This window comes from Cyanistes caeruleus, chromosome 10, assembly GCF_971803275.1.
Source record: "Cyanistes caeruleus chromosome 10, bCyaCae1.hap1.1, whole genome shotgun sequence".
Classification (NCBI taxonomy): Eukaryota; Metazoa; Chordata; class Aves; order Passeriformes; family Paridae; genus Cyanistes; species Cyanistes caeruleus.
In genome coordinates, this window is record NC_141710.1 from 16,716,992 (window position 1) to 16,744,296 (window position 27,305).

General features: G+C 57.3%; 1 protein-coding gene across 7 annotated transcripts; it reads right to left on the reverse strand.

The window, feature by feature from the left end:
* On the reverse strand, positions 1-27,305 carry EPHB3 (EPH receptor B3). Of its 7 annotated transcripts, none has more exons than XM_086843351.1 (16): positions 27,094-27,305; positions 13,698-13,762; positions 12,666-13,338; positions 5,366-5,521; positions 4,881-5,216; positions 3,970-4,094; positions 3,646-3,814; positions 3,445-3,550; positions 2,980-3,032; positions 2,690-2,812; positions 2,365-2,612; positions 1,909-2,124; positions 1,669-1,818; positions 1,381-1,574; positions 1,061-1,216; positions 1-785 (listed from the first exon to the last, which is right to left on the reverse strand). In XM_086843351.1, exons 1-16 carry the CDS (start codon positions 27,188-27,190, stop codon positions 677-679), a joined length of 2,976 nt encoding a protein of 991 aa, XP_086699477.1. In that variant the 5' UTR covers positions 27,191-27,305; the 3' UTR covers positions 1-676. The 7 variants fall into 7 exon arrangements, with proteins under 7 accessions (XP_086699477.1, XP_086699476.1, XP_086699475.1 ...); XM_086843350.1 differs by having other exon boundaries at positions 2,980-3,077; positions 27,094-27,217; XM_086843349.1 differs by lacking the exon at positions 27,094-27,305 and adding an exon at positions 26,268-26,639.

The window sequence follows — 27,305 nt, forward strand, 5'->3', positions numbered from 1 at the left end:
GGTTTTTTTCCTTTTTTTTTTTTTTTTTTTTGCCTAACTCCCTGCATAGTAAATTGGGTTCGGGTTCTGGCGTGCAAAGCCAAGAAAGGGAGCGAAGCCTTCCCTTCGGACACGTTCCAGTGCAGACCCTTGGGCGGAGGGCTTGCCAGGGCTGGAGGAGAGGAGTGATTGTCTGGGGCTGGTGGCCCCAGCCCTGTCGTTGGCTCGGCCTCCCCCGGCTGCTTCTGTGTGGGGAACAGAGTTAGGGAAGGCTTTGGACGTGTCTGATGGACTCAGCGGATGGGTCAACAGTCTGTGGCCTCGGGGAGGTGAGGGAAGTGAGGACTGGGGGAAAAAACAGGGTGAAAAGAAATCCAAGAAGCAGAACAACTCTTCAAACCGATGAGCACCAAGACAGGGTGAGAAGTGGGTTGTGCCATCTCTGTCCCATAATCCATCTTCAATATGAAGATGTGTTGCTGCCTCGCCATTCCAGGACACGGGACGAAAAGCTGGGCTCCCTCTCAGCATGAGTGCCTTCGATCCAGGGAAGGGTGTCCCGTCCCATCCCATCCCAGGCGACCGTCCGAGGCAGAGGAGCGCCATGTGGAGGGGAAAACAGGAAGCTGGGCTGCACCGCAAACTGAACCTTTTTGGCAGGTTCCCTTGGTCCGTTCCAATGCAGAATCCCCTGTGGTCAAACCTGCACTGGGAGCGTCTGGTTCATCTGCAGCCTCATGTCCTGAATGCTGCTCAGGATCTTCTTCTGGTGCCCTGCTAGCGTCACTCCTATCCTCAGCAGGTCCCTGCAAGGAAAAGATGAAGACTCAGTCCCCAGCCACCAGCAACATCAACATGTGGCCCCGCCCCAGTGGTGCAAGGGGCCCATCCATCATTACAGCCCTCTGCCAAGTTCCAGTGCTCCCTCTAACACCAGAGGGGACTGGATGCTGAATCTTAGTCCTTAATTCAGCCCACCACGCACGCAGGTGGGAGGAGATGGCTGTCAGACAGACAAGGGACAGTGTGCAGCAGCCCTAGTCCCAGTCTTCTCCCTCCTCCCTTCCAAGCAGGGACTTACTCCGCAGTCATCTGTGCCACCAGGTCAAAGGAGGCAAACCCAGCATTGACAAAATTCTCCTTGTACCGTCCCATTTTGATGGCATCCAGCCAGTCTCCCACGGTGGTGAAGGTGGTGTAATCCGGGACAGTGCGGTCCAGGAGCGGTTGGGAGATGCTAAAGGGCAAAAGAGCCACAGTCACAGGGAGCAGGGGATGGAGAGGTGTAACTGGAAGGAAGGGACATTTCTTATCCCCGCCCTCCCACAGCTTTACTCCCAACCACCCCAGTGTTCCCTGGAATTGCAGTAAATGCTGTCTGGAAACAAGGATGTCACTGACCCAGACTGGACGCTGGCGATGACCTTAAGGCTGGCAGCATTGCGGATGAGCTTGTCCAGCGTGTTGACGATCTGTGCAAATTTGGGCCTTAGGTTGCGGTCCCGCACCCAGCAGTCCAGCATCAGCTGGTGCAGTGCAGTGGGGCAGTCCATGGGGGGTGGCAGGCGGTAATCCTGCTCCACGGCATTGATCACCTGCAGAGAGACAGGCAGAGGTGTGTTATGAGCCACCTGGGCTCCCACAGGCAGCCTACAGCTCCCAGTTCCCCACCCTCCAGAGAGCACTTACATCCTGGTTGGACATGTCCCAGTAAGGTCGCTCCCCATAGGACATCACTTCCCACATGACGATGCCGTAGCTCCACACGTCGCTGGCTGAAGTGAATTTGCGGTAGGCGATGGCCTCAGGAGCTGTCCATCTGATTGGGATCTTGCCCCCCTGCATGGATACACAGCTCCATGATTTAGTGCATACCTGAGGTGTCTCCCCCTGCCCCCAGATCAATGATCCCTCGTGAGTGTCCCATACCAGGGAGCTGGTGTAGGTAGGGTCAGCTGGGTCATCCTCCAGAAAGCGAGAGAGCCCGAAGTCAGACACTTTGCACACCAAGTTGCTGTTGACCAGGATGTTGCGGGCAGCCAGATCCCGATGCACATAGTTCATCTCCGAAAGGTATTTCATGCCAGCGGCGATGCCTCGCATCATTCCCACCAGCTGGATGACTGTGAACTGCCCATCATTCAACTGCCAGAGGAAAGATCAGAGGGATTTGCAACACCCTGAACAGATTGAGGAAGGATCCCAACGTGCAACCATCACCTTCATCCTCCCCAGGGCCACCCCTCTTCTCCCACTCATGATGTCTGTGAAGAGCTTAACCCTGGGGACACCAGTATGACAATGTAGAGATGGAGAAGGGCTCAGAACTGCTGCCCTCCATGCACTGCAGCTCCCAGCCCAGGGCAGAAAGGGATGGATGCTCACCCGGAGGAAGGAGTCAAGCGCACAGTTCTCCATGAATTCTGTGATGATCATGACAGGACGGCTCTTGGTCACCACCCCCTCCAGGTGGATGATGTTGGGGTGGTCGAACTGGCCCATGATGCTGGCCTCACTCAGGAAGTCCCGCCGCTGTCGCTCCGTGTAGCCCACCTTCAGTGTCTTGATGGCCACGAAGATCTCGCGGCGGCCAGGCAGCTTCAGGCGCCCACGGCACACCTCCCCAAACTCCCCTGTAGTGGGAAGGAGAAAGGTGAGCCACAGGACAGGGTGAGAGGCAGCACCTGCTGTGCCCAGTCCCAGGACTTGCCTGCTCCAATGACCTCTTCAATCTTCACACAGGAGATGTCAATCTCTTTGGCGAATTCCCGGACAGCTTCGTTTGGGTCCTCATAGGTGAAGGGGTCAATGTATACCTTCATCCCAGGGGTAACTGCAAGGGCAGAAGTCATCACCAGGATGGAACACAGAAAGGATGACAAACGTCAAGCCGCTTGGCTGGCTGTCAGCCCACCCCTTGTTAGCAAAGGCTGCCCCTTTGCATGGGACAGGAATTGGGAGAGGACAGGCAGAGTCCATTTGCTGGGCTCTCACACTCACCATATTGCTGCAGCTTCTCTGTGTACTCAGGGTCGGTGTTGTTGCGCTGCTTCCTGCCCAAAGGAGACGAGAGGAGGTGTTCAGTAACCATCCCTTTCCTGATGGGGCAAAGACATTCACTGCCAACTTCCAAATCCCAGCACAGACAGCCTATGCCAGAGAGCCTTCCCTCTGGCAGCCTGTGAGCAGAGCCATCCCTCCACCCGAGGTGCAATGGGAGGAGATGGCCTAGTTGTGCTGAGTGCATGGCAGGAGCCTGGGCAGAGCCCAGCTCGTGCCAGGGAAGCAGAGGCACAATCCTCCCACAGGACCCATGCTCTGGGACCCAAGTGTGGCTGATCCAGCCCTTCACTCTGTGACTGGAGCTGCCAGAGCTCTGCCCATAGGTAAGGGGGAAAGCTCTGTGGCAGACATGAGCAACCCCCAAACCCAGATTTGAAGCCCTCTGCCCTGAAAAGCCAGTACCTGAAGCAGACGATAGCAATCACTACCACCACGATGATGAACACCAGCCCTGCCGTGGCCGAACCCACGATCAGAGGCAGTTCCTGGAAAGTCTTGCTGGTGGAACCTGATGGAGGAACAGGTAGGAATCAAAGTCAAGCCGGGAAAGGAACACACACAAGGAGGCCTGGGCGATGGAGGCAGCCCAGTTCTGGTACCTACCGCCCTCAGCAGTTGTCTGAAACTCCGTGGGGAGGCTGTAGCGGCCGTATCCCGCCACAGTGCGTGCCCGGACCTGCACCATGTACCGAGCATTGGCCTTCAGCCCATCCAGCCGCACCGAGTTCTTCTGGCTGGTGACTGTGTTGGCGATGCCATCACTCTGGCCTTGCTGTAGGGGAGACGTGGGTGTCACCTTTGTGAAGCCACCCTCCATTTGCTGGCTCCCACATCCCCCAAGCACCAAGTCTGCAGGGACCCCCTATACCATGGTGCAGATGGCCAGCTAGAAGGGCTGGAGGAGGGAGAAGGCTGTTCCTGCTTTACCTTCTCTGAGTACTTGATCTCATAGTCCAGAATGATGCCGTTGGGTCTCTCTGGGGGAGTCCAAGACAGCGTCATGCTGTTCCCGGTGCTGCTGTGCAGGTGCATCGTTGGCACGGCAGACGGAGCTAGGAAGGAGAGCAGGGAAGGAATGAGCTACCTGTGCCAGGTTTCCCCCTCCACCACCCCACACAGTGTAGGGGATGCTCTGCTTGTGACCTGCTTGGATAATCTTGGTGAAAAGGCATGGAAAAGCTTTGAGACTGGCCTCCCCCAAAGTCTCTATAAGGAGGTATAATCTCAACACCAAGAGGAGCCTCAGAAATAACACTGAGGTCATGCTTCACCCCATGCCTAACTGCAAACTGGTCTAGGGAAGGGCCCTACCAGCCCAAACTGGGGCTCCCTCCCCTCCTCCACTCACCAGGAGCTCTGTGCTCCACCCCAGCAGCAAGACCCGTGAAATCAGATCAGAGCGCAGTGGTTGGAGATTACCAGTACGCTGGAGCAGGGCCAGAGTGGGAGGAAGGAGGGAATGGCAGAGCACTTGGCTGCCTGCAAAGGCTTGGGCTGGTGCTGAGCCTTCCCAGGCACACAGGAGAGAAATCTCATTTCCTTCCTCCTCCCCTCGCAGCAGGCACATCATCTCTGGGGTAGGTCTAGGAGATCCAGAGCTCTCTGGAGCATTTGCCAGCCCTAGTCTTCTCCACTTGCATGCATTCTGATCTCATCTCCTCTAGGGACATGCTTTAAACAGAGAGGACAGTTTACCCAAGGGATTAGATGCAGGCCCAGGGAGCTGGTTAGGCGGCACCACAAAGGACTGCAGCCTCCCAGGCTGTCAGAAAGAAATCTCTGCTCCGCTCCACTCTGAGGAGGAGATACAGCCCCTGCTCCCTGGTGGCTGCACTGACCTGCCTGGTTGGTGGTGATGTTGACAGAGGCGAAATGGGGAGGGTAGGGACTCTTGCTGGAGATGCCGTTCACAGCCTGAATCTCGAAGGTGTACTGGGTGTGGGCCATCAGGTTGCTGATGTAGATGCGTCGCTCAGTGAGGCCGAGCTGGCGCGGCACGAACTCCACGTTGTCGTCGCAGCGGGTGCACAGGCGCCGCTCCACGCTGCACTTCTTGCAGATGACGTTGTAGAGCAGGTCATCCCGCCCGCCCGTGTCCTGCGGCTCGCTCCACTCCAGCACCAGCGACGTCTCGTTCACGTTGGAGATGACATTGCGGGGCGCTGAGGGGACACCTGCAGGGAAGTGTGAGGGGCAGGGGTGGTGTCTTCATGTCCAACTCACCCCTGGCATGGGCACGGCACATATCCCCATCCCAGACAGAGGATCCCCATCACCTCCACAGCTTCCCTTGCCTCCCCTCCTTGCCCAGAGCAGGACTCACTGGTGCAGGCGCTGTCTGCGGGGTCCGTGTCTGCCCGGAAAAAGCCGTTTCGACAAGTGCAGACCATTGCTGCTCCAGAGGTGGTCCGGCTATTGGGAGGGCAGGGAGAGCAGGGACCTTCCCCCTGCTTAGACTTGAAGGTTCCTGGGCCGCATGCTGGAGGAAAGAAAAACAGACCTGAGTTATAAAGTGAAAGTGAACCCAAAAAACATTCACTGCTCCCACCACAGCTGGGCACCTCGCTGCCCTGCCAAATCTTTGATCAGCAGCTTGAAGACCTCAGGCCTCCTATGGGCCTTTCCACCACCATCAGCCATGCCCAGTGACGCATGGCTGGGAAGGGTGAGAAGAGTGGGCTGCTGGAAGCACCACATGGCTCAGGCACAGCTCTGCCAGGAAATGCTGTGCTCCAGCTGCAGGCTGGAGGTAATTGGAGGTGGGATGAGTTGGTCACCACCAGCAGTATGAGGGGACAGGGTGGGTCCATCCAGGAGCTCCATTCCTCAGTTCTGTTTCTTCACTGCCCTTTTGAAGGGTATTACCATGCTTCCTTCCATGGAGAATGGCCATGCTCGTTTCCAGGCCTGGCAACCTTCACAGTGCCAGGTCCATCCTCTGGGGAAGTAAGGCTGGGAAAGCAAAAATTCCTCAGCCCTGTCTGCAGCAGCCCCTGCGAGAGGCCTCCATCACCCAAAATCAGCCACTCAGCCCCAAACCTTCCGCCTCAGGCTCTTGAGCCACTTCTCAGTCCCGGGGCGGCGGCACCTCATGAGGTTGACTCAAGTGGAGCGCTGAGCAAGATGAAAACATTCCTGCAGGTCCTTGGCTGAAGAGCTGCTTCAGCATCACTGCCACCTCCCTCCTCCACTTCCGATCAGGGTCCTCCAAGGAGCCACAAGTCCTGGGATACAGCCCGATTGGCACCACAAGGTGTTTATTTGTAATGAGGGGCACGTGAAAGGATTAACAGCACTTGAGCCAAGGAGCAGAGCGTCCTTGGGAACCTGACCCACACCTCAAAATAGCCCAGTTTATCACATTGCTGCCCAAGGAAGCAGATTCTGTGCTCTGTTTGCAGCTGGATGAGGTGAGAGACCCACTGGCGCCGGCTGTGCTTTGGCATCACCCTGTTTGCCACAGCTGGGGCAGCATCAGCACCGATGGCCCCAAAGGAGGGCACATCCTCCTCACTCCACCATGTTAGAGAAGCTCCGACGGCACGTAACCCTCCCACCTCCCACGCCTGTCACACATCACAGTGAAAACAGGGGGATGTTTCCTGGTGCTTCACCAGGCTATGGCAAGTGGAAGTTTCCTGCTATGAGGCATCTCCCGACACCCTCTGTGGAAGTTTTCCGGCTGGTTGCAGCCCCACACGGGGCGTGGAGTGCTGTGAGTCACACGCTGCCAGGCCGGCCCCACAGGGACCCGCACGCAGCTCCAGGTGCTGTCTTGGGTCTCTGGTTTGTCCAAGCACCAGGAACCTCAAGGAAGAAGCTCTGCTCCAGTGCAGTGCTGCTGGCCAGGGGAACGTGAGAGCAGCCCCTCGCAGAGACAACTGCCTGCTCTCCAGCCCCTCTGCCTGGACGGGTGTCAGGAGCTGCTTCCTGCTCCCAGGGTGCGAGCCTTCCGGCAATCAGACTCTTCTTTGGTCAAAACAGGACTGACTACATGGCTCAACTGACTCCAGCTCCTTGACCTGAGTTCACCCAGCCTCTGGGCCTTCCCATTGGAAAGGAAAGCTTTGCCCATCCCGACTGTGCAGGCTGGAAGGCAAAGGAGTGCACAGATCTACTCCTTGGCAAGCAATGGGAAGCCAGCAGGTCTAGGGCTTTTATCTTCCCAGCCTGGGACAATCGGGCCACCAGAAAATGTGTCTTTACGTGGACAGCAGAAGCCCAGAGGTTGCAGAGCAGCCTTGGCATAGGCAGACCCACCCCGGCTGGAGTCCCGGGCGGTTCAAACTGGGTGGATGCAGATTCACACATAAGGAACCAGATTGTTGAGGAATGAGAGATGACTGAAACCTCTTGGACAGGAATGCTCTGGGCTCAGAAAGCTGCCAAACATGCTTTGGTTATGGAGAGGAGCCCAGATCCATCAGGGACAAAACCCCCTGAACAGGCTTGTTGGGGGGAGAGTGAAGCCTGAGCAAGCAGAGCTTGTGTGAAGGTGACAGCCCAAGCATGGCATGGCAGCTGAGGACAGCCAGGTGCTTGCAAAGGATGCAGGAGGGATGAGGGCACTTGGTCTCCCACACACGAGGTGCCAGCTGGTGCCCAGTGGGTTATGGGCACAGAGGTGATCGTGGCCTCCCAGACACCGGAGGAAGGGACAGGCAGAGTTGTCCTTCAGCTGCTGCCTGCCATCCCTAAGTAGTGCCCAGTGCAGGCACAAGGGGATGAAGGCTTTTTCCTTGCATCCTCATGCCACCCTGGCAGGAGGGGGATGAGCCATGAACCAGCTCTGTTAAGGAGGGGAAGAGCAGCAGAGGGACCGAGGCCCAGATGCACTCCAGTGTTTAAGTTTCCAACTCTGCTTAATAAATCAGAGCATAAAGACCTCGGTGGCAGCGTGACAGCTCTCAGCCGCCACATTTGAAGGCTGTAACCGAGCTGAAAGCTGATCCCAGGTCCCTGGTGGATAAGCCGCTGTGTCATCTCTTCTCTGCAAGAAACTGCCTGTACAACAACCACTGTCTTGGCCGGCACGCTGCGGAACGAGCCTGGGAGCTCTGGAGTGGGAACGTGACTCCATCCAGCCGGAGCTGGGAAGCCAGGCTCCCTTCTCCCTGCCGAGAGCTTTGCATAAGCACTTTTCCTGCTGAAGTGTCCTCAAATAAAATAACAACTCTGAACCTCTGCACACAGATCACATCTCCTGGTGCTGTGTTGCGGTCACTTCTGGGGAGAACATGACAGTCAATGACAGCCACAGGATAACAGGTCAGGGAACCGAAGCGGAGCTCCCTGGTCTGAAGAAGAGCTGATGGGAGGGAGAGGCAGTCTGGCCTGACAGCAGGGATCAGCCACAGAGGGGATTTGTGTGGGGTGTGGGAGGGAGTAGGACAGTAACAGAGCCCTGCTGTAAAGCTGCCCTGAACCCTCCATGGGGCATGGCACACCCGGCATGGCACACCCGGCCATCCGGCTGCTTCTGGCAGCCCCTCCAGGATTTTCATCCGCTGCCCACCTCCAGGGCCTGATCCTGTCTCAAAGAGCTGCAGCACAGAGCTGGGGAAAGAGGAGGGTACTATTCCCAAATACAATCCCCACCCTGGTGAATAAAGTTCAAGGAAGGGAGCTGAAAAAAACACCGAAATAAAACCCTTCTGGCAGCAGCAGAGAGCAATGACTCATCCCATAGGCAGCCTCCATTATTGCATGGGATGCAGGCAAGCAGAAATGAACCACACATGCAGCTCCAAAACTTTGGGGTCCCCTCCCTTGGGGAAGGCAGGGATAGCTGTGACACATTGGGAAAGAACAGCCCCAAACTACCATGTTTCATGTTTCGACTGTTTTCCATTCACACTACAATATTCCAGCATCCTTCCAGCTATTTCTCTCCCTGTAGGACTGAAGCAGGATGCCTCGCCTGAACCTAGATAAATTAAACTGATCATATCCCTTTGCCCATCAACCCTGTAATTTCTTTAGAGGCAGCAGTCAGGTTTGTTCAGGACGATCTGTGCTTTATGAACCTGCACAGCTCGCTCCCTTCTCGCTGTCGTAAGTGGCTACAGATGGAGCAGAGCTGTGGAAGCAACAGCCTGGCTACAGCTGAGGCGGTAACTCTGTTTTTAAGTCTCTCTTAAAAGGCAGTTATTTAAAAAAAAGTAAAATAATCACCCTTTGGGTGAAAATATTTCGCACTAGCGCAGTCCAAAAGTGAATGGAGTAAATCTGAAGGGAGAGAAGGGAAAGAGCCCTTGGGGGTTTGAAGTGGCATCCAAGGAAAAGGCAGGAAAACAATTTTTTTCCTTTTTTTTTTTAAGAAAAGAAAAAAAAATTCAATAAGCAAAGCTGCCTCTTGAGCCACAGCGGGTCACAGGCAGGACGGCAGGGGCAGATTTCCTCGACTGTGTTACAAGTAACCCATTGTGGAGCTGCCTGGCTGTAAACCGGCAGCTCTCCCTGCCTTCCCTGCTGCTGCCTTTGATCTGGAATCCCGGGCAATTAATCCCAGGCAGTTTCACTTCCTGGGTTTCATGCAGCAAGCCCATGTTGCAATGCAAAGCTGCAAACAGTTGGCAAGTGCAATGCTTGCTTGGCAATTTTTTTTTTATTTAATTCAGGGTGATGTTTTCATTAGTCACTGATTGCAAGGGAATTTTATTTTTGCAAAAGTTCTGATTTTGGCCCCAGCCTGACCTGCACTCACCTACTGATTGTGCCCAAATGTTCAGTGCCTGGTGCCACAAGGAAAGAAACATCAAGAAGACTGAGAAATAGGTCTCAGGAAGGTGTGGTGTCATGCTGGATGCTATCATCTCCAATGCTCCTAGCTCCTATGGTTTGGGTGTCCATGGACTGTGCCACACTGACTCAGTTTCCCTCCTAAGCGGGCTGCAGGCTCTGGGGGCATTGTGGTCCTCCTCCAGGGCTCCCCCATGAGCAGAGGGGACATGCAAGGAGGGGGCTCACTGCCCACCCTGGCACAGCAGCCTTTCTGTCTTTGTGTGAAGCCAGCAACACAAGGGGTGCAAATCCCAACAATCCATCATGGAGCACATGCCCAGGAGCATTTCTGGGGAGCCCCTTGACACCAAATCCCCTGAACAGTTTGGGTGCCTCCTAACCAAAAGGAGAAGGGATGGGGCTGGGGGAAAGGCTAAACCCCAGGGGCTGCAGGGCTTGGGGTGTGAAGGCAGTGCACCCCAGCCCATGGAGGCATGTGGGAGCCTTTGCCCCACTCCCTGGCCAGCAGCTCCTCCTTGTCCTCCAAGAGCTTCCTCTGCAGCTCTGCATGGTAGGGAGTGTGTGGGAAGCGGCACAACCCCCAGAAGGGCCATGTGCTAATTAAATAAAGATAATGAGGCTGAGAATGAGATGCCAAATCAATGCTGTGGCAATTCAGGAGTAGAGCGCCAGGTACCAGCCTGGCGTATCGCCTTACAAAGCATGCCAAAGAAACTGTCTTCAGTCAGGCAGGATGAGCCCTCTGCTCCCGAGGGACCGGGATACAAGCTGCATTGTAACAGGTCTGAATGCGAGCTCTAATCTTGGCTCTGGATGGAGATAAAGAGGAGGAGGAGGAGGAGGTCTTCAAAGGCCACTGAAAGTCTGGGAAAAGGGGGAGATTTACAACAGGGCTTATCCCATCTAAGCAGTAACTGGGTATTGTTATTTATTAAAATGCCATCTGGCACTCTGGAGCGCTGCTCGCCTGCACGGTGCAGCCCCTGTGAGCTCCCTGGGGCGGGAGTGATGAGACCCCGGCTTTGGGGGGCTGCATCCACACTGCTGACATGACATGCGCTCAGGGACTTCTTGGTGGTGCTGGACTGTGGAAATGGGGCAAGTGAACATCCAGGCAAGAGGAGAAAAGGAGCTACAGCTACAGCTCCGGCTTCTCCCAGCCCTTCTTCAGCTGTTTCCACTTAAAACACACGATCATATGGCGGAAAATCTGATCCTACAAGCGTAGCGCAACTTTCCCAGAGAAACGTGAGGACACCGCCGCTTCTGCCTAGCAAGAAGGCAGGCTGCCGGATGGAGACGTGCCCATGGCCCAGCGTGGCTTCCCTGCCTGCTGCAGCAGAAGCCGGGGCTTGGTGGGAAATCAAAGGCGCTGGGAAAACTGCCACATGGGGGTCTGTCCAGCTCAGGGATGTGGAGATGGAACCTTGCCCCAGGCTCCTGAGCCTAATCTGAGGAGCTCTGTCCTGCCTTGGGATGCCTCCTCTCAGCAAAGTCCTGGTACTGGCTGGTAACTGTGTCACCTTGTGTCCAAACCCCACTCTGTTGGGAAAGAGCCAACATTGTGCATGGTCTAAGATCTCCCAGTCCAAGCAAGAAGGAAAGCAGCTCCCCAGGATCATGGACCTCAGTGCAGTTTGAAGTGCAGATGGATGCCTGGCACTGGTGTCCATCTGTTCAAGAGGAGCCAGACTGGCTGCTCACAAGACTGATGCAGGGTGCCATGGCACTGATGAGCTGTGCTGGCACTGATGGTGCTGGAGGCTCTGGAACTCGGCAGAGCTGCGGCCCTGTGGAGACTGACCTCTCCCTAACTAGGCACAGCAGCATGGCTGTCAGCTGCTCCCAAAGCCAACGGGGCGGCCAGCCTGACCCGAGCCCCACGTCACAGGCCATCCCAAATCATATGGCCCCTGCCAAGAGCAAAGGGCCGGCGCCAAGCATCCCGTCATCGGCGAGCACAAGGCATCCAGTGCTGGGGGCCCAGCCAGCATCCCACTCCCTGTACAATGCCTGCAGCCAAGAGGAACGGCAACCTTTCTGCCCTAAACCCCAGCCACCCCCGGGCAGGGTCCTGCTTGCCAGAGACAGCTCCCAAGAAAAAAATCACCCCAAGGGAGTGCAACATTCATCCAGACAGATTTTTCCTTATCAACACACCCGAACTGGGGTTAAACAGCAACCCCAAAGCTATCGTGGGAGAACATGGCAGCTGCAGGACCCACACAGAGCTATCCTGCTGCTAGGGTGGCTCTCCATCCCCAGTATTTCCATTTGCACAATATGCTTCCTTCCCTTCCAGCAAGAACAAGGAGCTTCAGATCCCCTGCCTTTGTGCTGGTCCCTACCATCCCTGCTGCAAGCTTCCAGCACTGGGGAACATGCATCAGCATGGCTTCTCCCACAGTGGAGCCCTGCTCACCACCAGGGCTTCCGAGTGCCTCCGCACAAGCAGCGTGAAATCACACTTGCCAAGAACAATTCCTCGCCCCAGCCATGAGCACTGCAGGAGGGAAAGAGGGAAGATGCTGGATACAGCAGCAGTGATGAGAGAACTTGGTAATTCTCAAGGGCTTAAATGTGCTGGATCCCTGCTGACGACCATGCCTTGAGCTGCAGCTCCGTTCAAGGAGATGCATCCCACAGAGGGTAGCACTGGTGGTTGCTCACCAGTGTGTCCCAGCAGACACTGCATGAGTCCAGACCACTAAGGTTTTAAGGTTTTGGAGTCAAACTGTAGACCAGACCTCTGAGATATCACCCTCCTCACTCATCAGGGAAAAGCCTCCAAAACCAGACTGAGCTCAACACAAAACCACCTCCTTCACATCAACGTATCCATGGGGGCAAAAGCCACGATCGCTCTGCCATGCACATACCTTGGCACTGGGTATCCTTCATGGTGGGCTCATATCCAGCAGCACACGTACACGCTCCCACAGGTACCATCCACTCGCCATCGCCGTTGCAGTACAGCTTTAGGGGCACAGACACCTCCACCGCATTGGGGATGCAGGTGCCTGGTGCGATGACCAGGGAGGTGGGCTCAGCCCCCGTTAAAGTCTCCGGGAAGACAGCAAAGCCAGCAATGGTGTTGGAGCATTTCTTGTAGAAAGCCCGGACAGAGATGAGGGACATGCAGGCTCCCAGGTCTTGGAAGGCAAGGTAAAAACCATTCTTGGAGAGAGGGCCAAAGCTGCGCACCTTGGTGTTCACGCGGCCAGACTCCAGCTTGGAGAAGCTCTCATCTGGGGCAATTGTATCCACTTTGATATAGGGGTTCTCCATCCAGAAAGGGCTGTTTGCAGAGGCAGAATCCGTATCTGACTCATAATAGAAGAGGTTGAAGGTCTCTTTGCAGGAGCCAGGGATGTTGGGGATGCTGTTGCAGTCCCGCACAGTGAACTTCAGCTCCACATAGACACGCTGGACATCTTGGCGCTGGATGAATTTGGTACGAAGCCAGTTGTTCTGGTTGGCCTCCCGTACGTTGCAGACCTGGTACGTGCGGATAGGGTTCATGGCCTCGTCATAACCACTGACTTCTTCCCACTGTGATTGAGAGGGAAAGGGTTAGATCCCCAGCCAGGGACATCATTGCCACGGACACATTGTGAATGGCACAGGGGCGGGGGGAACAGGCACCAGTCAACAGTGAAGAGCAGCAGCTGCACCTCCACCCGTCACAACCCTCCTGGTCATCAAGGTGACTAAGAGTAACCCAGGCCAGGGACCATGGCACTCCCATCCACTGGCATGGAGATTGTTTCATGAGGCAAGGATATGTACAGAAGGGAAGGAGAAAGATGCAGCCAGCTTCACAAAGGCACTGGTGAGCAACCATGATTCCCATGGGGCCAGGGCCAGCTCTGCCCTTTGGAGGTTAGGACCAGGGCTGGTTCAAAACTTACCCCTGTCTCCGGATGAGTTGTCCATGACAACTCAGAGGTCACCCACTTCGTGTCCATCAGGGTCTCTAGAGAGAAAGGAAGGAGAGAAAGAAGTAATTGGAGATGAAGGCCAAGATTAGAGGGGAAAAAAACCAGGAGGAGTGGGGGAGAGGAGAGCTGAGCCTGACATTTCTGTGGAAAACAGCAACTTGGGGGGTGAGACATGGTGGGAGGAGGGGGGAGCGGCGCAGACAGACTCCAGATTTCTCTTCTCCTGTCAAGAGAACAGGAAGAGCGAGGCGTCCCTCGAGAGCTGTGCTGGAGCAGGCAAGCAGCAGGACGAAGAGCTGGCCAGGTGGCAAGGGGGAGATGGGGACAGGCTGCCATCCCCAGCCACTAGCACAGCCAAACGTGCCCCCCAGGCAGTGCAGGGGGTGCCAAAGGAGGAAGACGGGGCGCCCCTGTCCGCACACTCCCCCTCTGCTTTGGCAGGGCGCGTATTTACTGTGGCTGGGGTTGAAAGGGCCTGTTCCCATGACAGGGTGGTGCGGGCCAGGCAGGTTTATCCAGAGGAGGAGGGACTGGCAGGCTGCTCTCCCAGAGACGCCCCACATCACTCATTTTACAAGAGGGGAGAAGAATTTGACCGTCTGGCCAACATTCCTGGAGCAGACTACAAGACAAACCACCCCGGCAGCATTCCCCAAACAGCCCCAGCCCCAGCCTTGGGGGAGCGAGACGCTTGTCTGGGAAGAGCTGCAATTGCAGGCAGCTGTCGCTAATCCCAGGCAGAGCCGCGTGGCTCCGCGAGAGCACCACGCACAAAAACCAGGAGTGAAACACAAGGATGAGAGCAAACCAACATGCTCAGGGGCCAATGGCCCCTCTGTGAGCTGCTGGCCCTGTGAGCCCTGCTCCAGGGATGGCCCTTCGGCTGTTTGGAGGGGAACAGGCACCCTGGCATCCTCTGGACCTTCTTCTGCCTAGGTGGGGTTTGGAAGAAAAGGGGTGCAGATGCCTGGAGACCCTGGTGTGCTCAGGGGGGCTTTGCTGCCTGCACTGAGCAGGACCCAGGACCAGCAACAAAACACCTCCCTGATGAGGGCCTGTCCCTCCCCAGCTGCAAATATGGCCCCATCCCAAACCTTATGCAGCTCCCCAAGGACATCCATCTGTCCACTTCTCAGCCCACCCGGGCTCAAGACTAAGGGCAGGGAGCCATGGCTCTCCTAGTCCCAGCAGCGGGCTGGGAACTGCTCACTCTCGCCAGCTGGGGCACAAGGACGTGCCAGGGCAGCTGAGTTGTACCAGCACCATGGCTCAGCACCACAGCAAGAGGCAGTTTCAGCTTCTTTCCTTCCACCCCAGGAAAACCCCAGGCTGACCCAGCCAGGGAGGAAGTGTGGAGGAGGAAGGAAGCATTCACGCATTGCAGGGTTTCGGATGAAGCCTGACTGAAGGTAAACACCTTCTTCCCGCGTCCCACCCTGGGGAGACCCGCCAGCAGCTCCCAGGCCAGCACCCACAGGCAGGCTGGGAGCACAGGCTGTGGGTGCCACTGTGGCACAGATAAACAAGCACATTTGAGGACACGTGGGCTCTCTGACCTGCCTCGTGGCTCGCCAGGTTCCCAGCTGGGCCAGCACGCCAGCTTCTTGCCCAAGCTGTTTGCCTAAAGCAAGCACACAGTCCCACTGTGGGCTGGTGGCACTAGCAGTGGACATGGCACTGAAGACACAGAGAGGAAAACCTCTCATGGTGCCACCTCCCCATCGGGAGAGATGCAGAGGGGCAGCATCTACAACAGACACCAGTGCAGAGATGGTTACTGGGCAGTGGTTATTTGCTGTTTCTCAAGAACACAAACTAGGTGCATCTGGCAAAAACATATGGAGAGAAGGAAGAATTCCTCTGTCACACAGGTAATGCAGGAGGGGTGGGACACAGGATGGGCATTGTGCACCTATAAGGCAGCCTCTGCTTGGTCCCATGGCAGTACCTGCCCAGGGAACACAGCAAGTCGCTCTTTCCCTTCCCATTTCCCACACCATCACTTCCTGAACTCCGGCGGGATCCCAAGCACAGCTCTGCACAACCACAAGAGCAGTCACTGGAGATGCTGCTGTGCTTCCAGACCCCTGCATGGGGTAGCTGCCAGGGCACGCAGGCAGTGCCAGATGACAGGGGAGCAGGTTCCAGAAGGGGGCTGCCCACACCTCTGTGAGGGACAGGCCCTGCACTGGCTGCCCTAATAAGGGCACAGTGGTGCTGTGAAGGCCCAGACACGCCGTGCTGGCGGTGAGCAGAGCCAAGCGTGTGCTCAGCGTTCACAGTGCGGGGCTGCCAACTCCCGGTGCAGATACTCTGTGCAGGTCCAGCCAGTGCAGGGCCCTGCTGCCAGCATGGCCAGCTGGGGGTGTTTCTGCAGGAGAAGCGGGGAAGGGATGCCCTGTGTTCTCAGGGCTGGGGCTGCTGATGGATGAGCGGCTGTGGCGGTGAGTCAGGCTGGGGAGATGGGGATCTGGGTGGCAGGGTGTGCCCGCAAATAGAGCGACACAAGGATGCTGTGGCAAGCCACAGCATAGCTTGGACTGACCGGACCACAGTGGGTGTTTGCTTCCCAAACCTGTCCAGGGTATGCGGGAACTCTCCTGCACAGCAGCAGGCCCCATGCAGGAAGCCCTTGCCATGGCAGTTGTCCCCTCCGGCAGCGTCCTTCTCCTCGAGTCCTGGCCGTGGGCAGAACCTCAGCTTGGACAGGAGGCCTGCTGCCTGCATCCTAATTTGGCAGCATCTGCCATCTGACCAGCAGAGGAGAAAAAAAACTGACAGGGCCAAGCTGGCTGTTGGCGTGAGAGCCACGTAAACCACACAGAGAGAGTGGGGAGGGGAAATAATAATAATAAAAAAAAAAAAAATCACTGAGCAACTCAGCTAAAGGAAACAGGCTGAGCACAGAGGGCAGAGGGGGTTTCCTGCAGCCACGGGAGTCATCCATGCGAGGTCAGTGGAGCCTCCCAGACCCTTGCAGCCTTCCATTGTGAAGGTCATGGGTGGAAGGTTCTGTGGGCTTCTATGCTGTGTGGTCTAGGTGCTGGTGACACACATGCTGAGCTGAGTTGCAGAAACAGCTCTCAGCCCTTAAATGTGCCACAGAGCTCTCACAGTGGTCTGGCCCTGAACCTGGTCTTCTCTCCCAAAACCAATGGGGCACACCATGCACTGGCCCTCCATGAAAGGGCATGTGAGAGTGTCCTGGGCTGGGGAGCCCAAGCACTGGGCTTCAGTGGTTCAGGATCAAGCAGCCACTCTCTCCCTCTGGCCCATGGTGCCAGAGGCAGGTTGAGAGGTGTCACTGGTGATTTCCCGGCGCGGTTCAGGTTTACAGGTGCTGTGGAGGGACGTGAACGGCGTCAGGGCTGGCTGAACAGTGAGTCAAAGCCACTTCAATCCCGCACACCACAGCAAGAGCCTGGTCCCATTAGTCAACGGGAAATTGGCTCCCAATTTCGCCAGCTTGGGGAAGTCACCCTAAGGCTTGCTTTATCACTGTCTGCAGCTCTGGGAGTTGTCCTCTCCTTACCTTCAGCTGGGCAAAAGCAAGGGATGGAGCAGGAGCCTCGCTATGCTCAGCAAGTGCAGCTGGCCAGAGTTGACTCCACACAGAAGCTGGAGTTCCATGGCAGAGTGGGACCTCAGAACAGGGAAGATTCTTACTCCTCGGACAGGGCTGTGAGCATCATTCTGGCTGTCTCCTCCCTTCCCTGCATTTCTCCTTCCAAGCATACCCTGAGCTTCAAAGACGAGCATTCCCCTACCAGCAGCCCTCCCATCACCTCCACAGAGTCCCCAGCAGTTCACTAGGTGTTTGAAGCCCTGGCAAGGACCCATCTGGAGCCGGGGACCTCTTTCTCCCGGTGCTGAGGCGCAGGAATGCAGCATGCATGGTCTGAGGCCAGTGAAAACGTTTGAACTCCCCCCTTAAGAGGCCCAGAGAGCCCGTCTCGCGCTGTTGAGCGGCAGACGCGCGCGGCAGTGATGGCTGAGCCAGAAAAGGGGGGGAAATATCAAAATTCTTTCAAGATGAAGCCACTGGGGAAGACTCAATCGTCTCCACCAATAAGCTCCACTTTGAACACTCTCTCCTTTGAATACATGGACTGATGGCTTTTATCAGGATACACTGGCAATATAGGATGCCAACTCTTTTCCCCGATGAGAAGGCAGCTCATGCAAGTCCAGAGCATCCTGGAAGAAGGCAAGGGAGAAAAGTTAGTAAAGACACCCACGCAGCCTCGCTGCAAACAGAGGAACCTGTTCTGCAACGTGCCCATGCTCTCCATAAGCTATGCACACCATGGCACCATGTCTGCATGAGCTCAGAATGGGGCAAGTGGCCCAGACCAAATTTATGTGGCCACTTGTCCCACACTGAGCTCCTGCAGACACCATCAATGGTCATTTGCTCCAGGACATGGCTTAGCTTCCACCATAGTGGCTGCTAACAGTGGTGCCAGGTGCCTCTTCCTCTCACTGCCATGCTTTTTTCTTCTGGAAGGAAAGCTACCTTGTTTAGAGATGCGCTTCTAATTTTGGAGACTGCCTGCTAGTCAAAAAGCCACCAAAAGGGGCATCTCTGCATATTTTAATTTCTTTCTCAGTTTTGAAGATAATTACACCAGGATTGAGTGGCCTTGCGTGCTCCCCATTCAAGTACCTATCGGTACAATTAATCCCAGCACTGTTCTGAGCAGCGGCACAAAGGGCCTTTGGTGTAAAGTCCTTTATCTGGGAACAAAGAGCTGCCTGTGGGAGAGAACCTGAGGTTGCACTTTTCCCGCTGACAAGCCTTCTGTACACAAAAGCTGAGCTACAGGAGCACCCTGTGAGCGCGTCAGGTCTGGGAGACCCCGCAACATGTTTTCTTGAAGCGTGCAGCTCACCCACATCCCTCCTCCTCCAGGAGGATTCTTCCCCCTCTGGCCCCAGCTAAACCCTGTAGCCATCCTCCTCCCAGGCAGGGGATGTCCCTGCTTCAGGGCTAGGGGACTCCACAGCAAAGAGCTGCCTGCATTTAGGAAGCTCTCCCATCCCGCTCAGCCCATGTGCTCCGTGGATGGAGCACACCACAGACAGCAGCTTTGGAGCACAGGAGATGGCGTGCTGGGAGGCTTCAGCACTTGGCAGTCCCTTGTGCCGGAGCTGCACTGCAGGGAGGAGAGGCTCTTGCCGATGCAGTCAAGAGCCAGGAGAGCAGGGAGGCTGCAGCCAGCGTGGGAGGCATCAGGCAGAGCACCAGCAGGCACCCTCAGTGGTCAGGGGCTACCCAAGGTGGAGGTGCCAGGCATGGGGTTGGGAGCCTGGGGATGGTTCAGGCAAGCACTGTCTGCTAGTTCTCTCTGCAGAGATGGGGATCACAGCGCTGCCAGCATGCTGCACAACTCACACACCCTCATCCTCCTTCATGAATCCCATCTCTTCCAGGGACCCCCTGCACACCCGGCTACCCCAGTGCCCGGTGCAAGGCCAGGGGCCTGTGCTGGTCCCACCCTTGCTCTCCCCGACTGTCAGGCCGGGCAGGCCAGGCCGTGCGGTTCAGCCCAAGGGAAGGGCTGGAGCACTCCCTATCACCGCCCACGCTGGGAACCTTATGACGAGCAGGGCGCCTGCTGCTCCCCAGCGCCGAGGGGAGAGACGTGAGGCTGCCATGGGAGCTGGCCCCCCACCTCATCCCTCTCCAGGGAGGCACAGGGGCTCTGACCGCTCATGACCACCGACGTCCTGGCCACTTGTCCCAGGTCCGAGGCAAGCCAGCAACTTGTCAATGAACTGGGAACAAAGGGAAGAGAGGAGGAGAAGAAAGAAAAAAAAAAAAAAGGGGCCTGTATCACAGCTGTGGCCCTTCATGCCAAGGGCGTTTGGCCCATCATCAAAGGGGATCGGATTTGCTGAGGCAAATGATGACACATCCACTTCAAGCGGGGCAGGTTCTGCCTGCTGCTGGAGGCGAGCCACCGGAGTGAAGAAGTACTGTGGGCACTTAATAATAGACTCATTATTTCTGCATTATGGCAGGGCCCAGAGGCCCCAACTGAGATTAAGGCCCCTCTGCGCACACAGGGCGCATGCACACACCAAGCCAGGCAGTCTCTGCACAGAGAACCCAGCCAGTGGTGGGCAGCACTGCCAGACCTGGCATCATTCACCACTGCCAGTTCCAGCCTTGCCAGCATCATGGTAAGCTCACAGCAGGGCCCAAAACTCCAATTCCAATGATGCTCCAAGGATGCATCCTTCATTTCCCAATCCCACACCTACACTGGAGTATTAACCTCAAGCCAGAAGACAGTCCCATGGCTCTGAGCCACTGGCCTACTGCACCTCTCTGACAGCCTTCCTCATCCGATCCCAATGTCCTGCACCTTCTGCATTGGCCAGATCCAGATCCCAGATGACTGGGAGCTGTGGAGTGGGACAGGAATGCTCCCTCCATCCCGCCCTGCCCTGCCGCTCACCCACCATCCGCTAACTGGCTGAAGAGGGTTTTCCGGCCACGTGCTCCTCACCAGGAGCTGTTTCCTGACGGCTGCGAGACAGACTGAAGCATGTGAGAGAGGACAGGTGCCAGCTCTGCAAAAGGCAGATCAAGTGGCAGCGGCTGGGATGCAGTGAGGGATGGGTGCTCCTTCCCGCCTGGTCACACACTGGATCAAGGCAGAAAGGGCATATTTCTGCCATTTTATGAGCAGAGCCACGCCAAGCTGGGCTTTAGCACTCACCAGCATCACACTCTGTGCACCCCCTTCTACAGCACAGAACTTGGAGCCTCGGACTTTAGGAGGACAGCAGCTTCTGCCCTCCAGCTGCACGCTACGGACACGTGCAGCCTATTGCTCAAAGCCTGCCAGGTCCTGCTGCTAGGCCCTGGTCCTGCAGAAAGGCTGTACCAACACTGAGAGAGGACGGAAGCCAGCTGCCCGAGCCCAGCCCTGCACTGCAATTACTGTTCTATTAATACCACGGGGATTTCGGATGTCAGAGCCCAGTGTGCTACGCCAGGGTCAGCTTGGCCAAGGAAGAGCTGCCATCCCTGCCCGTGTGGTGGATGTGCCCCGGTACTTGCTGCTTCAGCTTGTCCAGGGGGAAAAGATGCTTTTGCTGTGCCAGGCTGTGTACAAAGGGGAATGGACATTTCCCACAGACAGACTCTCATCCTTGCCTGCTGCCAGACTGCCCACTTGGGACAGGAATGTCCCTACCTGGCCCAGGGGAAGGGGCTGCCCATTGCAGCTCTCTGCCATACGGACAAAGTGACCAGCCATGCCAGGCAGGCAGGAGCTCTATGGCCAGCAGGCAGGACAGATTTATAGGTCGCCGTTCCCAGCAGGAATGGCCATGCCACCGTCCTCTGCTGCCACAGAAATAACTCATCTGATCAGGAGACACCAGACCTGTTAAGAGCCACAAATGCCATTGACTAGGACATAGGCAGCAAATCAGCAAAGCCACCCTTGTTTCCAGGACATGTTATGATGTGGACACTCCTGCCCCCTCTCTCTTGTGACCCCACTGTCCTGTGGCCATGGTTTCATGGGGCAAGAGTCCCCACAGGGCCACCAAGCTGAGCTGGGCTGGTGCGGGTGGATGAAGAGCCCCGAAGTCCCCAGGGGAAGGAAGAAAAGGCGGTGGGTACTGCAGACTTGCCTCCGCAGGGCAACTGTTTGCGTCAGGCTGAGATCCAAAAGGCCCCTCTCCCCCTCCAGCTCCATTTTTTTCCAGGTTGTACTTTTGGAAAGTGCCCAGAGAAGGAGTAATGATATTTAAAAGAAAAAAAAAAAACAACCCACCCCTTCCCCAAAAAAGGTTACTCCGTGCACATCCAAAGGCTCGCCCCACAGACGGGTAGCTTGGCTGCCAAGCTCCATCCCATCCCAGCAGCGCAGAGTGGGAGTTTCTGCCAAGATATCCCTCCTCTCTACTGCCTGGGGCAGTTACCCAAATCTCCACGCTGCTCTCTGCTCGCTTCCTCAGCTCTCCGAGAGCACCAAGCCCATCTGGAACTGCTTAAACCCAAATATTGCCCCCCCCCGTCCCTCCTCCACCTCCCCCACCCCCAAACTCAGATTCTTCCAAAGTTAAAACAAGCACAGAGTCAGGAGGGGGTGCCGGGCCGGGCTGACTCGCTCCTTCATTTCGGTTTAATTTCTGGGGAACTAGAATAAATCTGTTCCTGGCGATCGTTCAAGCCCTGCACATTTTTCTCATTAATAAAAAAAAGGCCTTGGATAGCACGCCGCGTGTGCGTGCCCCCCCTCCCTGCGGGGTCCCCCTGCGCCCCAGCCCTTGCTGGGCAGGCACTCAGCACCCGAGAGATGCTGGACTGGGTGCAGGGGACATGGGGACAGCAGCGTCCCTTCCCGGGGACAGGGATGGATTTTGGCAGCCCTGCGCAACAGCCACACCTCACAGAGGAACAGCAAGGCTCAAATCCCCCCGCAGCTGCTGCTGGGCAGGAGAATCCTGGGGGAGGGCTCCCCTAGGAGGGGACATCCCTGCTGCCCACCCCTGCAGCACCGCAGCCCCCGCAGGGCCCCCGGGGCATTCCTGGGGAGGGGGCCGAGAAACAGGTGTTTGTCAACAGCTCCTGCCACATGCATGAGAAACGCCAGGCCCCGCAGCGCAGCAGGGCTTAGCAATGGGCAAAAATAAAATAGAGAACCCCCCAGCAAAATCCTCCCCCGTCCCAGGCTGGGACCCTCAGCCAGCACATGCTGGCACGTGCATGGAGAGCGGCCATGGGGCCGGTGCTCAGCCCTGCTGCTGCGCTCCAGCCTCCTCTCAAGATGGCTCCCGTTCCTCTTCAGCGGGTGGCCATGCGAAGACAGCACTGGGATCGCTACCTCCTGACTCAGGGAGCACAGGCTGGAAGGCTGAGCTGCGCCGAGGGGAAAGCAGGCACCAGGGGAGGCATGCAGCCCCTCTGAGAGTGGTGGCACTGCGGGAAAGGGACGTGGGCCTGCAGAAAGGGGACGTTGCCCCACTCCCAAGCTCAGTTCCATGACTCCTCTGTGACCATGCTGAGAGGGGGGTGATAATGGTCCCCAAGCACAGGAGGATGAGGCTTCACCAGAGTGCCAAGCCTGTCCCTTCACAGGCAGGATGCCCACCTGCCCTCCCTACAAAATGGCTCCCACTTGGGGCTCAGCTCTGTGAGGGAACGGCCCATGCCCCGCTGCCAGCACCGCCCAGCCAGAGCACAGGGCTGGGTTTGGAGCAACAACAACAACAACAAAAATGCAATAAAAAAACCAAAACATGACTTCAAATGGGACGTCCCAGTCGGGTGGGAGTGTCACTACAACAGGCTGCCTGGACTTCAAGATGGCAGCCCATCCCCTGGGGCATGGGGCTCTGCCTGGCTCTGCAAGGAGATTCCTGTCTGTGGAGGGACACCCCCATCTCCACCATCCCCCAAATGCTTCATGGGAACATGCTGGACCCAGAAACAACAGCAGCTCATTATGGTTTCAACCACTGAGAAGCTTGTGGCAACGGAAACCACCAGCTCCACCGCAGCCCTTGGGTATAGTCCCCCTTTCCCAGGGTTCTCCTCCGGGGGAGGCTGACACCCACCCTGTGGTCTGCACCAGTTGGGAATGGGGATTCCGACCCCGGGGCCGCCCCAGCACCCTTCCCCCAGCGCGGCTCCCAGGCGGAGACGCTTAATCCCGACAAACCAGTTTGACTCAGCACAACAGGAACAGCTACAATTTTAAAAACATGCAAGTCTGTGATTCAGATTGCTGGGGCTGTTTTAATTAAACGCCAAGCTCCCCTGCTCCAGCAGCAGCAAACGGCTCACGGAAAGAAAATGCAACAAACTGGTTTCCCCAAATATCTCTTGCAGTAAGTCATCATAACAAAACAAGGAGTTTCGGTTCATTCCTTAAAAACCAGAGGCCGCTATTTCCAATTGCAAGGTCTGGGCAGGCATGGCCTGGCAGCCACAACCTCGCTGTACGCTGAGGGAGAAATGTGGGGCTGCAAATGGCCCCTGGTACTCTAAATTCTCCCTCACGCCAGCTCTCCGCATGCTCTGCTTGACACAAAGGAAAGCCCTTCTCCTCCCCTCCTCAGAGCATGGACAGGAAGACTTCCTCGAATGCAGCGTTTACCAAGGAAAGGAAGATTTAATGAATCCAACGAGCATTGTGGAGCCCCACAATCCACTTTCCTTCACAGCCATACCCCAAGCATCCGTAAAACAGCAGGGCCAACTTCACTCTTGCCCCACCAAGAAACACGCCATTTCTGTGAAAAGTAATTAAACAGAAAGCAGATCTCTCTGCCAAGAAAATACCTGGCAGTTCCAGCACAGGGTCAATTAAGCAGGGGTTTGCTGGTACAGAACGGAGTGTAGTCAATCTGTGTAACACCCAGCTGGGGTCTGGGAGGTGCCACTGGGCAGAGCCCAGATTAAGAAAATCCCCCCTAGAAATCTCGCTGTATTGCGGGGTTTGGCTATATCACTAGAGCCTAAGTCTGCTCAGGACTACGTGCAGCAAACTAAAGTGCTTCAGCATGGGAGTTCACGGGGAAGCACGTGGGAAACTCCAAGTTTAAATGGAGTCCTGAATCCAGAGAGGCTGCTCAGGACAGAAACAGCCTGGGAGAGTGGCTCCTAGGGAGAGCAGGTCCCTGTCCCAGTCTACCCGCACCCCCAGGGCGACAGGCAGATCCAGTCTGTGGCTGTCCATGCTCCCTTGGGCCAGGGTGTTTTGAAGCCTGGGATTTTACCCCTGGATGGTCGGCAAGGGCCTGGAACGCGGCACATTCCCCATGCTGTTCCACGGCATCCACTCCCCACAGGGCCTCTGCTCCCGCAGCCCCGCTGGGACAAACTTCTCGGCTCAAACCCCTGCGCTGGAGAAAGGATCCGCTGTTGCCCCCGGATAGAGCATTCCTTCTGCAGCCGGCCCAGGGACTGCTGAACCGGAGAAGAAAAACACATTGTGACTTCAAACAGACCCAGCGCACTTACAGGATCTGGAGAGAAACCATTTTCTCCTCGGCAGCACAAAGCCCTCACTGAGCTGCTGCTGAGCGCGGCTTTTCTCCTCCACCCCCGTGGGGCCTTGTAAAGAAACCCAACTCCCTGCCATCCCCTCGGGAATGGGGAGCGCCATCCACCCCCAAAGCCCCCTGCCCTTCCAGCCCGGCACCAGCCGCAAGCCCAGCCCGTTGCACCTCGGAGGGGACGGTAAAGTGGCCGGGTCTGGGGACTGCTCGCTGCCGTTGTCTGCAGGACGTGCATACAGCTTTATGGCCATGCCAGATTTATGATCAGCACTAAAATATCCAAACAAACGTGCACATGAGATTTACAGTAACCTCTGGAACGCGCCAGTCCCCGTCAGGAAGCAGCATTGAGCGCGGACAGAAATGCCAAACGTAGCAGAAGAGCGGGAGCTCACTGATCCTGATATGAGCAGTGGCTTCCCTAAGCTGGGCAAGGCAGAAGCCTCTCCAGGCCAGCTGTAACTTTCTCTCCAGCTCCAGCAAGAGCAAAGGGAAAACAAAAAGGAATAAAAAGAGAAAAAAAAAAAAAAAAAAAAAAAAGAGAGAGAGAGAGAGAATCCCACGGGGAATCAGGGCCAGCCCGAAAACTGCTGGGCAGCTGCCAGCCGGCCCCGAAGTGGTCCCACTGGGCTGGCACCCAGCTGGGCCCTGACCTCTCAGACAGCGTGTTCAGCCCCTGACCCCTCCACACATTTGGGAAGCTGAAAAAACCCAGCAGGGGCTGTTTATTTTCTCTCCATCCGACACTTCTCACTGCTCCATCCTCGGATGGCAGTGGGGGAGATGTTGGGGCTCCCTGTCTCCCCGAGGACTGGAAGGACTATACCCAGGTGACACTGGTGCTGCCAGCCCCCACGCCAGCTATCCTTCCCAAATTCCTAAAGCGCTGATGGGAAGCAGGTTGCGAGGGGCTACCCGCAAGCATAGGGCCCCACCGGGCTGCCTGCCCACAACTTCGTCCTCCGGCAGCTCTCCAAAAGGCAGGGATCCCCGGGCGGGTGCTCGGGAGCCTCCATCCTGCGAGGGCTGAGTGCCGGTGGCTTCTCCCCTTCCCTCCTGCTGCGGGGCTCCCGCTCAGCCGGGAGCTCCCGGACCCGGCAGGCCCGCAGCTCTGAATCCTACAGCGTACAAAGGGCGAGGGGTTCAAATTTTTTTTTTTTTTTTTTCCTTTCAAAGAAAAAACCAAAACGTCGCACGGAGGGAGGATGAAAAGGTACGCGGACAACAGGCACCCCCCCAAACTTTCTACAAAGCCCAAAGCTAAAGGAAAGACATCCCCCAGCCACCGCAGCGGGGGAGGGCTCCTGCCCACGACCACCCCCGGCGCCGCGGCCCGAACCTCGCACCGCGGGGCGACGGCAGCGAGAGCCCGAAGCACGACACCGCCTCCAAGCAGCCCCCGCCGCCCCCTGCCCGGGCGGGGGCACCCACAGCCCCGCTCTGCTGCGGGATCTCCCTTCCCTTCCGCCCTCCCCAGCCCCCTCCCGCCGCTCCGGCAGCGGGTTCGGTTACCGGACACCGGAACGCCGCCGCCCCTGGCACTCCGGCTGGAGCCCCGCACACTTTGTGCCGAGACAAAAACCCGTCCGGGCCCTCTTCTCCTTCTTCTCTCCGGTGAGACCCGCCTTGCCCGCCCGGGAAACCCCGGTACCCCAGCGGGGCCAAAAGCCTTTCCTCGCTCAAAGCTGGGGGTGCAACGGCGCTGCCCCGCGGAGCTGGGTTCACTCTCCAAGGGGAAGAGAATTACTCTCCGTTCTGTTCCCAACTCCATCGGAGCTCGAGGGTGGGTGAGCCGCGGAGCGCAGACCCGATCGGGGGTAGATGCGGCACGCGTGGCCACTCGCCCCGGAGGTCCCACGCTGGAGCCTCGGGGGTTAAGGCAGCGGGCGCGGCGAGCCCTGCCGGGGAAGGGATGGAGCCGGACACGGCACACGGACACTCCTTCCGCGGCCGCACCAGTTCTGGCACGCCGTGAGCTTCCACTGAAAGAAATATTAATTTTCCAGCCCTCTCGGTCGTGGCGAAAAGCCTCGAAACGTGAACCGAGTATCCAAAGAGGCGCCGCTCCCTGCCAGCAGCCGCCGGCCGCGGATGCCGCGGCTCTGCCGCGCCGGGCTCGGTTCCACGGGGCGTTGACTCTGAAACCTACTGAGGGCGGCTGAGCGCTGGGAGCGGGGCTGCGGCGGCGAGCTCTCCGCGGGTACAACCGGGCATCCGCCGCGCCACGACGAGTCGCGCTGAGCCACGACGGGCCTGGGACATCCTGGAGGATGCGTGCACTCGTGCGCGGTCGCCCGGGCCCCGGTGCGGCGGACGGGCACGCCCGCCCGGTACTCACCCTCCAGAGCGCGGCGGCCACCGGGGAGCAGCAGGAGCAGCAGGAGGGGGAGCAGCGGCGGCGGCGGCGGGGGGGCCCCCGGGCGGGCCGCGGCCATGGCGGGGGCGGTGCGGGCGGCCCCGCCGGGCAGTCCCGAGCTCGGCGCCACGCGCGGCTCCTCTCGCCGCCGCGCCACGCTCGCGCTCTGGCGCCGCCGCCGCCGCCGCCGCTGC

Coding starts and splice junctions, on each gene's coding strand:
- EPHB3 (XM_086843349.1), bottom strand. CDS start 26,526: ATGGAGTTGGGAACAGAACGGAGAGTAATTCTCTTCCCCTTGGAGAGT. Junction 3,033..3,444: donor ATTGCTATCGTCTGCTTCAG/GTACTGGCTTTT, acceptor TCCTTTGGGCAG/GAAGCAGCGCAACAACACCG. Junction 1,217..1,380: donor ATCGCCAGCGTCCAGTCTGG/GTCAGTGACATC, acceptor TTTGCCCTTTAG/CATCTCCCAACCGCTCCTGG.